Source organism: Nestor notabilis, unplaced genomic scaffold (genome assembly GCF_000696875.1).
Source record: "Nestor notabilis isolate BGI_N333 unplaced genomic scaffold, ASM69687v1 scaffold21708, whole genome shotgun sequence".
In the NCBI taxonomy this organism is placed as follows: domain Eukaryota; kingdom Metazoa; phylum Chordata; class Aves; order Psittaciformes; family Psittacidae; genus Nestor; species Nestor notabilis.
The window spans coordinates 16,306-26,879 of record NW_009939117.1 but is presented as its reverse complement, the minus strand read 5'-3'; the positions used below and the strand labels follow the sequence as shown (position 1 = coordinate 26,879).

Sequence of the window (10,574 nt, the reverse complement as noted above, 5' to 3'; positions counted from 1 at the left end):
CTTATACAGGATCCATGATCTTGTCAGCTGTGTAGAGATTTTCTTTACCTTTGTGAAGACTTCCTAATACATTTTGGCACTGCTGAGAAGTCTGAACCCTATTTGCAGAATTTACTGAAGAATGCCTCGAATAGTCAGAATTAGGTGATAGCCTTTGCTCCAATTCAAAATATAAATCACAAGAAGTGTACACAGAAATTAGGTCAGTAATGGTGTTTGAGAGATCAGGTAGTCCACCCTCTAGCTTAAAGCACAACCAGAACAGATGAAACATGCTTTTCTTCTCATCCTTACTTTACCTAATGCAACCATTTCCTTCTTCCTTTCCCAACTTATTTCTCCCCCTTTTCTTGTAGGCACAAGTAAAACAAGCTGATCTTTTTCCTTGTACTTTTACTCTGCCCTTCTCACTCTCCAAACTTCCTCACACAGACATGGTACTTCACTTAAAGCGTGAGCTTTCTTACCAATCTTTTCAAAAACCCTTTCTCTTCACATTTCTCCTCCTTGCTGTTTCATATCACTGGTGCACACTTGGCTTACGTCTGACAATGAAAGGATTATCAGTTGCCACACCTGACATTCAGTCTGCATATCTTTTTCTGCTCTGACAGACATCTGAAATCAGATTCATAATAGATTGTACCAGAAGTGCCATTCTAAAGCACATTTGATAGGGGTGAGAAACAGACATTCATTCAGAATAATAGTGCTGGCAGCATTAAAAATTCATGCCATTAAATGCCTAAGTGGTCTATAATATTGTTTGAGCCCTAAGGTGGAAAGAGTCAGCTGTATATGATATGGTTATTTGCTGCGAGGGGCTGTTGGTATTCTGTATTCATACTTAAGAACTGCACAGAAAGTGCTATCAGGTTTGTGGCTCAGTCATGCCAGGCGCCAAGCAAATACGTGATTCTTGCCTTTCCAGTCTGAAGGTACTTCTTTTGATCTAGCAATATGTAGATTTTTACATCACATTGTTCTTTAAAATATGAAAGCAAGAAGAACATTTTTCAAAAGCTCTTCCTTTCTTTTTACTTGCCTGCCTTTGCTGCTTTGAAAGACTTCTCATTACATGAGTTAGTTCTTTAAAATTATATTGTCTAATAATACATGTTGTAGCATAACAGTGTCTTCTTGACCTGCTCCTGCCCTCAAGGCACAAGGTGATTTTTTTCCCTAAACTTGAACTGGAAAGGGAACTTACTTTTTATCTGTAACCAGTCTTCTGCTAGTGCTGTAATCCAGTGTCTATCTATGAATATGGAATTAAGGAACAATAGAAAAAGATAATCTGTGGAAGGATTGTTTTATGTGTATATGATATTTTAACACTGTCATAATTTACATTCTTTAGTTATATAGATAGATTATTTCTTCTCTTTTAGGTTTTCTAAAAACTGTTTCATTTAGTCTAGAATGTTTTATAACCAAAGGCAAGACTTTTAAGGGGATAGTACAAAATCATAATTAGGTTTAAGGACATGAATATGTTGCATTGCCATTTTATCTCTTGAGCTGTGAAGGTTTTTAAAATGTAGCATTACAAAACGTAGTGAATTTTGTAGGCAGCACAGATACTATTGCAAAATGTTAGGATTTTTCTGTCCCTAACTGTTGCTTTGGGAAATTTTTAAGCTAAAGTGATTCAGCCATCTCTGAAGAGATTGGGAAAATTGTTTGGTTTGGATTTTTTCCCTTGTATTATAAGGTCATTTTCCAGACTTCTGGCATCTCTAGGATTTGGAGCAAGGCTCCAAACTTGACTGGAAAGTGACCCTGGTAGCAGTCATGTACTAGTTTGCTTTTCCCATGAGTTTGCTTACAAGTGTCCATATTCTTAGTTCAGTCTCAGTAGAGACCCGTGAGAATTAGACAGCTGTGTTGCCTGAAAATTTTAGCTCCTCACTGTACCATTCTGTACCTAGAATGCACATTTGCCATTTTCACAGGAAAAAAACCCAGTTACATCCTGGGTTTACTCAGCAGAATTTTCCCAGAGCATTCCACTATGGCTCCTAGTCTTGCTTTCTTAGACCCAAAAGAGCAGTCTTGCATGTTTGGAGATCTTACAATGGTTTGGGTTGGAAGGAACCTTAAAGATCACCTAGTTCCAGCCCTAGCAAATATAAAGGAGAAGGGAGCGCAGCATGGACGTGCAGAGCCTGCAACCTTTACAGCAGCATCAGCAAATTGAGGGTAAAGATAAAAAAAATAGTTTGTTGTCAAAACTGTTTGACATTTTTTCACCTTTAAGTGCTTGACTTTAAAAACTTAAATTATTTTTAATGTGGGATTTTTTACTTTATTTTGGAGGGGAGAAAGTTAACATATGCATATACCTGAGCTTGAAAAGAAAGACAGAAGTATATTCTTGAAACAATGTAATTCTCAGCTTTGATCTCCAACGTAAGGGGGTTTTGTCTGGTGCAGTGAAGATTCTGAGTATGTAAAAACCACTGGATCCAATTAGGATATAAATACAGAACACCTAATATTTGGATAGTTGTTTTGGATCTGGACCTGTTTGATGAGAATTTGTTGGCCTCTGAAGTTGGTCTTACTGCATTCTTAAAGGACATATCTTCAATTCATAATTACCTCAATCGCATTTGGCATAATGGTAATTCAATAATAGTGGAGAAGGCACAGGAACATAGTTTGAGTTTAGATCTCAGCAGGCAGGGATGAAGCAAGAGTCAGCAAAGGAAGGCCAGCACTTTTGTTATCCTTACTGCTCTGGTTTTGTTGATCCATATAGAACTTGATTTTGGGAGACTCAATATTTTAGCCTTCGCATTTTGAATATAGAAGGTGTGATGTAATTTTATCTTCAGTTTGACTACTAATTAAAAAGTGATTAATTTCAAACTACCACTTTTTCAGAGGAAGGAAACAAAGGCTATGGACCCATTTTTGAAGAGCAACCCATTGATACCATCTATCCAGAAGAATCTTCAGATGGACAAGTTTCAATGAACTGCAGAGCTCGAGCAATTCCTTTTCCTACTTACAGGTAACCTCCCTTGTTTTGATTTTCAAGTCTTAGATATTTTACTTAGTGAGTGTTTCAATCATGAAATGATTGGCTGTCTTAACAGGTTACAGAAGGATTACAAAAGGATTACAAATGTTACAGGATACAAAGTGTTCAAGGCATGAAAAAAATTGAGATTTGCGATTTCTGAGTAAGAGTCAACCTTGATTCAGTTTGCCCAAATGTCTAGTCAGTGTTGAAAAAAGTGTATTACTTTCATGTTAGATGTTTTCAGCTTTTGAAAGGAATACTGATTCAGATGCAAAACAAAAAAGAAAAATTATCTTTAAAAAATAATTAAAAGGCTATATTTCTAGCTGAGGATGATGGATGTTGAAGTCTTTGTTCTTGCTTCAAAACAGCTTTTTTGTTGTATTTTACTCTTAAAGAAGAGTAATTGGCTGTTGAACCTACATTCTACGTTGCTTTTGCATCCACCATATTGTAGAGAGATGCTCAATAATGTGTCAGCTCTGCTACTGAAGATGTTAAAAACTTTATCCTGGAAATACTTTTCAACTGGTTTAGTAGAGATTCACACATGACCTCTTTCACATTTGTGGTGATGTTAATAGCAGAGCAATTCTGTTTTATTGTGTGACCTCTGGGTATCCATATGAATTTGTCAGCCATTATCTGCTCATTATGTACAGGAAAATATCCTTAAGATTGTCACTATTAAGACCATGACTAATTTACAACCTAGACATGGGCAGAAAACTGATGTAATCATACTAAAGGACAGATGCAATTTCTTGCCAGTAAAAGAGTTCCATTCAATTAAATTTTTCTCTTATCCTATGATCCGCACCCAGCACTTAGGTGCTTCCTAGGCTCTTGCTTCTAGGACAGAAAAAGCAGTTGAGTCTGCTTGCCATTCTTTTAAATCATTGCCTTTTTTCCAAATATGCTTACGGGTTGTCTACATGTTCAGAGCCACCTGTGATTGGAGGATTTCAGGGAGAACTAGAATATCCCTTTTAAATACGATCCCTGTCTCTAGTATCTTAACAAATTTTTCTACATTGCATTTTGCCATTGCACTTGTTTCCTCTCCCTGTTCTTAGAAAGGACTGGAAGTGCAGAGACATCAGATACACATAGATTTGGTACCCTTCTGATACACTTCCCCATAACTTCTAGTATTTTCAGGGACTCCTCCACCCTGTCTGCAAGACTGTGTAAACATGCCATTTATAGAGCGATCGTGGGCTCTACATAAATTTTAGCGTTCTTTATCTGTCATGGGCTCTGCAAAATCTGAACTAGTAAAGTCACTCTAGAAGAATTGCCTTGCACCTCCAGAGCTCTCCTTATTTCCTCACATCGTTATTTTAGTCTGCCTCAGTATATTATTTTCATTTCTCAGCCCTCCAACAGTTCATGAGCCAAAATTCTCCTGCCTCAGAGGTAGACAAGTCCTTCCTGCCACTTTCTCATTGCAACATAAGCTGTTCCTGTGACAGTTATTCCTAGGTATTTCTGAACAGAGGATTTACTATTTGTCATACAGACATGCAGTGTATCTCGCAGGACTGAAGTGATACCTCTAAAATCTTGTAAAACCCAAATACTATTCATTGCATCTTGAAAATCCTGCCATTTCATTATTAAGTTTTAATTTATTCTTGCTAATATCAGCTTTTTTATCGTTTCTTTCTATCACAATTGCAACTTTTCTGCGAGTTTTCTGTATATTTCAGTGCAACTACGATAAGGAAGGAAGACATAGCACATGCACTCTCATTTTCAAACATTAATGCCTATCTTTAATTTGTGACAAAAGAAGTATTTACACCGAAATAATTATTGTATGATGTTTAAATGTATTTAAATTGCATCTTCCCTGCTTGTGTTCAGGAAACGTTCAGCTCCTTTCAGAGAAGGTTATGGGCTCCCCCTTGTGGACACAGTAATAGATACAGAGCTATAAATTGGGATACTGGTTCCCACTCCATTTATTTTAAGGGATATTTTTAATCAGTAAGGGCCAGACCTAGGTTATCGAGTTCCTCTCGTAGTTCCTGAAGTGCAAGTTACAGAAACTCAGGGAACTGGCTATGGGGTTTTACAGTAATTAAGGTGAGAGTGTCCAGCAATTTTCTGAATGTAGTAAGTATGTCTTGAATCAGGCATACCACTCTTTCTGCACTGACTTCACTGGCATGTTAGGCTATATGAAACATTTTCATCCACTACAGCAAGTTTTCAAAGGCTACTAAAAATTTCATTAGTCCACACTTCAAAGGTGCAGAGGGAGTGTTTTCTTAGCTAATTTGGCCTTAGATAACTATTTGATGATATGTTTGCAATCCCAGTACTTGATCATTAACCGCCAGCTCAAGCATCCTTCACTGCGTAGCCAGCTATCAGATTTTAACCTATGTCACATCTCTGAGAAGGCTAAAGCAGTCTGAGACTGTTATATTTAAAAGATCTATGGAGTTCAAATCTGTGGCTCTTGATGAAGGAAAACATGAAACATATATAGAAGTATATTCATACCTTCCTGTATAGCTTATCACAATCTATGAGTTATTTTTCAAATTCTGTTTCTCACCAGGCTTGGAGCCAACCTTACATCTGGCTTTTCTTTTTTTAATAGGTGGAAACTCAACAACTGGGACATAGATTTAACAAAGGATCGCTACAGTATGGTGGGAGGCAGACTTATTATCAATAATCCAGAGAAATCAAGGGATGCTGGAAAATATGTCTGTGTAGTATCAAATATCTTTGGAACTGTCAGAAGCAGTGAAGCCACTCTGAGTTTTGGATGTAAGTTGATGTTTATGTTAAAACATAGAAACTGCATTGCCTTCTGCTAACATATGCTATAGATGTATTATTCTGTAAAAACAATATGTTAAGTGCCTTGGTCTGCAGAGATCAACACATAATAAGTTTTGTAAGCATTTTATATTCTTTAGCATTCAGCTGACACAACATCCTTCTCAGTGAGTTACTGTTAAATTAATAATTGAAGAGACCCAGGGAACCAGATCTTGAGATAATAATGCCCAGACTGTCTTTAAATCATGGTAGGAACTGAGGACAAATAGTCACAGAGGAAAGATGCAAGTGGGGGCATATGATGATGAGGTGCTTCTGCAGTGCAAACACAATTGGGATGCCTGCAGGAGGAAGGCATGGCACTTGCTATAAAGCATGCTCCCTGACTCCTAGGCTGCGATGAAGACCCTGCTGGGGGACATTTCTGTCAGCTTCTGACAGTCATGAACCAGTCTTATGAATGCATGCATATGCACAGAGCTGCACTGTCAACAGATACATGCATCGTAAAACACTGATGTACTACATGAAGAGTAATGTAAAATTTGCTGACTGAACACAGTGTTTGGGATTTTTATTTTATTTTGCCTTAAGATGCTTTTTTTCCTCAATGTATTTTTTCATCTGAGAACAAAAATAGGAATCCACAAAAAAAGGAACCCTCTCTTACCAGTGACTGTTCACAAAGACTTATGTGGCTTTTAATGCTGAGAACACTGTTTCTAGTAGAGCTGGATCTTTTCAGATCCAGTTCTTTAAAATATGTTATATTTTTTTTAACTGTTACACACATCCTCCTGAAGGAAGGGATTTTATCCTGCAGGAGTATTTAGTGACTTTTTGGTGTGTGCTGAGCAAAATCAGAGGTGATTCACTGTTCTATTTGCTGTGAAGCAGTTTCAAAATAGTCAAACACAGCAATTTCATAGCAGAGAGGCTGCAAGAATGACAAGGAAGAGAAATTTCCATACTCTTTAGTTATTACTTGTATGCTTAGAGGAGTAGAGTGATTATGCTAATTCTTTCATTCTAGCTAAAAATTAATTTCTTCCTATTAAGAGCTCATGGGATCACACATTATAATTATTGAGTAATAACTAAATAGTGCTTATGCAAAGAAAATATCAAGACCCAGTCAGATACAGAGCATTTCGTAAGTGGGAGAAAAGTATACAGTTTCATCTTAATAATTGGATGACTTGCCTGCACCTGGTATAGACTATTTTATTTCAGGACTAACATAATGTTTTACATACACAAATTGCCTATCTGTTTCCATGTATATAAATTTGTGGTGGTCGTCCTAAATATTCAGAAGTTATTCAAGAATACTATAAACAAAATGTCTATACTTTAAAATAGCTAAAATAACTTAAAAGCAATGAACGATAGGTTTTCCTTTCATCAAACCCTACACCATGCATATGCAAAGCAGTATCAAATAAGAAACACATTTTTTGCTAATGATTGTAATTTTTATTTCTTCCTATTTCAGCAAGAGATTTGAGGCACTAATCTGTTCCAAAGAAAGCAAAATGGAATAAGTGTGACAAGTATATAAGATGATCAAAAGATCTGAAACAAGGAAATTGATGTTTTAGGAGGAGATCAGTCAATATTTTGAAGATACAAAGTAATTGTGTAGTAAGGTCCATGCTGGGAAATGAATGGGAATATACTCAAGTGGAGATATTATATGAATAGAGGTATTCCAATCTGTGTGAAGAGCTCCCTTGGCTTACAGTTCAAATCCTGTCTAGTCAAATAGTTAATTCTTTCTAAATCTGTATGGTAAACTTTATTTCATTTTTATCAAAGATTAATATCCGAAATTAATTGGGAGCTAGTTGTGGAGAGCTGAATACCATCATTGCACTAGGGCACAGGGTAATAATAAATGAAATAATAATCAGAAGTCCTTAGAGGCAGCCTTAGAGTGGCCTACCATTAGGCATCTTAGAGTGCCTACCATTTAGGCATTGATCCAGTCAAGATCCAGTCAATCACTGAAAAGATCTGTGTTATCTACTGGTCTGTTTGAGCAGAATAAACATTAGTAGTTTCAGAACTACTAAACATTTCAGAAGTTGGAAGAGGCGTCTTTCCCTGAACATATTTCTCCTAGAGTTTTTTTCATGCTTAATGACATTTGCTTCCTAGACTCTTGTAGTCATTCAGGTCTGACAGCTGTGGTTGGCTTTGGAGGAATCCTTCATATGTACCATGTTTAGTAAATGTAGCAGCTGTTTTGAAGTTAAGGAATTAATTATTTTTAGATAATGCAGAGTGTCTACTGGATCCATCTAACTATACATTGCATTTTACAGTAGTGAATAGTCTCTGTTTTCTTAATGTCTTCTAGTATGCCGCTCTGGCCTGATTTTTTCTTTATTGTTTCTGGCTGGCTGCTCTTGGACTTAAGTTTTAGTTAGATTTCAGAGCCAGCATTGGGAATTTAGTAGGACTGGGTAGCTGCCTACTATTGAAGAAAGCTGAAGTAATCTGAATGAAGTTAGTTTAGATGATTTCTGTGCTAGAATATTGCATTCAGAGGCTGTGCATTTGACTGTTACGCATATTATTTGCACCACAGTAGCATTTAAAGCAGGACTCCAGTTGTGATCTCTACAACCTTGCTGCATTTGGTGACATGGAGAAGCTTCACAAGAGAAGCTTCCCTGCCTCAAGATGCTAATAGTTTAATTTCAGGCTGGTTACACTAAATGAGTGAAAGGAAGAAGCAAAGTGCCATTATTGACCCTGTTGCAACTGTTGTCTTATCACTGCAAATACCATTACTATTCTCCCACAGTCTGTAGGATGATGTGTAGCTCCATGAAGGACTTGTTTCTTTGTAATTTTACCCAGTCTCTTTACCCTGCTGTGTGGAAGTTGGTTTGAAGGGGGTCAGCTAAGGTTTCTCCTGGGGTCTGAGTCACTTATGTCTCAAACTTGTGGCACAAAAGATGTGTCTGAGCTAGCTGCTTAGCAGTCCTTGGCTGCTGGGGTTGTCAGGAAGGGCAGCCAGGCCATTTCAGAGAAGCTGCTTTAAGTTACATTAAAGAATTAAACTTGCATTTTTTGAGAAACCAATTAAAAGAAAAAAAGCTTTTCCTTTCTCTTCTTGGGATTCCTTCTTCAAATGTAGCTCACTTGGCTATTCTTAGGGATACAATCTGCTCCAGCATTTTTTTCTGGCATTGATGATTATGATGATTAAAATACTGTAAAAACTTCATTGCACTTCATAATGACGAAGTCAAAATGAACAAAACTGGCATTATGGGTCCACAAGTATCTATCTACCATATGTTCTTGTATTTCTGTGCTAATGTCTACAGGGCTGAAAATAATAATAAAGAAAATTTCTTGTATTAAACCCCCATTTTTTTTCTCCCCATTTCTTTTAAACTAGATCTGGATCCCTTTCCACCTGAGGAACGCTATGAGGTTAAAGTGCGAGAAGGTGTTGGAGCAGTGCTTCTTTGTGAGCCTCCTTACCACTACCCAGGTAATTAAGCATAAAGTGCTTCATTGTCAACTACTTAAGAGTGAAAGAGAAATAAATATTTATTTTTGAAAGTTTCTTCTAATTTTACTTAAACAGCAACTTTTATGCAGCTTGAGAATCACTGTTTAGGTTCGGTTTCCATTTTGTATATGTGCCTATAGTTGACCAGATGTAAAAGATATTATTCAATTTGCAAATAGGTTTTGGTACCTAAATTACTCAAACTAATCTGGATAATGGAGGGGAGACTTGTTCTACCATTCAAAAGACCTGAGTACATGTCACTCTGTCACTCTGTCATCCCACACTTTCTGCTGGCCTTGGACAGGGCCTAGTTTCATTCCACCTGATGAAATCACCTCAACAGAAATGATCATGGATTCCTGTTAAAGTCATGGAACAGCAGTAGGCACCAGATGAGGTTAATTATGCTCTAGAAGTGCCTTTTTCTCATCATTGCCTATTGAAGAATTCTGCAGGGATTATGCCTGTAAGCTCAAGTATATGAGGTTCCATTCAGAGGGCTGAATTCTGATGTTAGCGTCTCTTTTACCATGTGAAATAGGATAATGTTTTAGTTTTCATGCTCTGTGTGTAAGTATTGCAAGGAATTTAAGAACTGAGACATATTGCTGGTTAAAATATTCTAAGGTTCTGTCTAAATTGCAAGGCTGGTGAGGGCTTCCCAGCTTCTCAGTTGTATGATATAAAGACCCAGCTGCCCACTTTCTCCCATTCCACTCTGGTTCCTATGGGAAGGCTGTGCCCAAGGGGAGGTGGGTATCTAGTAATCTGCACTCATGGCAGCTGTACTCCTATGTTCAGTGTAGATGGGTATTAGCTCCTACTGAGACATGTATGTATGTTCTCTCCCACATAACTGCCTCTCCCAAAGGAAAGATCCATAAGCTAGACATCAGGGTGAAGTAATTCATATTCAGCCAGTGTTCCATGGCTTAAGTAGTTGATAGTATTGGTTTTTAATATTGACTAGAGAATATTTTCCTCCAGATGACCTCAGTTATCGGTGGCTTCTAAATGAGTTCCCAGTATTCATTGCTTTGGACAAACGACGATTTGTGTCACAGACAAACGGCAATCTCTACATTGCAAATGTAGAAGCATCAGATAAGGGCAATTATTCGTGTTTCGTGTCCAGCCCATCAATAACAAAGAGTGTATTCAGCAAATTTATTCCACTTATTCCACAGTCTGATCGTAAGTATTTAT

The 10,574-nt window shown here is 37.3% G+C and overlaps 1 protein-coding gene across 1 annotated transcript in view; it reads left to right on the top strand.

Moving 5' to 3' along the window:
- Window positions 1-2,153: 2,153 nt before the first annotated feature.
- Window positions 2,154-10,574, top strand: part of LOC104409741 (contactin-1) — a gene marked incomplete at its 3' end in the record, with an annotated part of 18,428 nt that continues 10,007 nt past the window's right edge. The window contains exons 1-5 of the mRNA XM_010019698.1: window positions 2,154-2,202; window positions 2,872-3,019; window positions 5,646-5,818; window positions 9,249-9,344; window positions 10,356-10,562. Of these exons, the coding sequence (XP_010018000.1) occupies window positions 2,154-2,202; window positions 2,872-3,019; window positions 5,646-5,818; window positions 9,249-9,344; window positions 10,356-10,562 (673 nt within the window). The remainder of the gene's footprint in view (window positions 2,203-2,871; window positions 3,020-5,645; window positions 5,819-9,248; window positions 9,345-10,355; window positions 10,563-10,574) is intronic.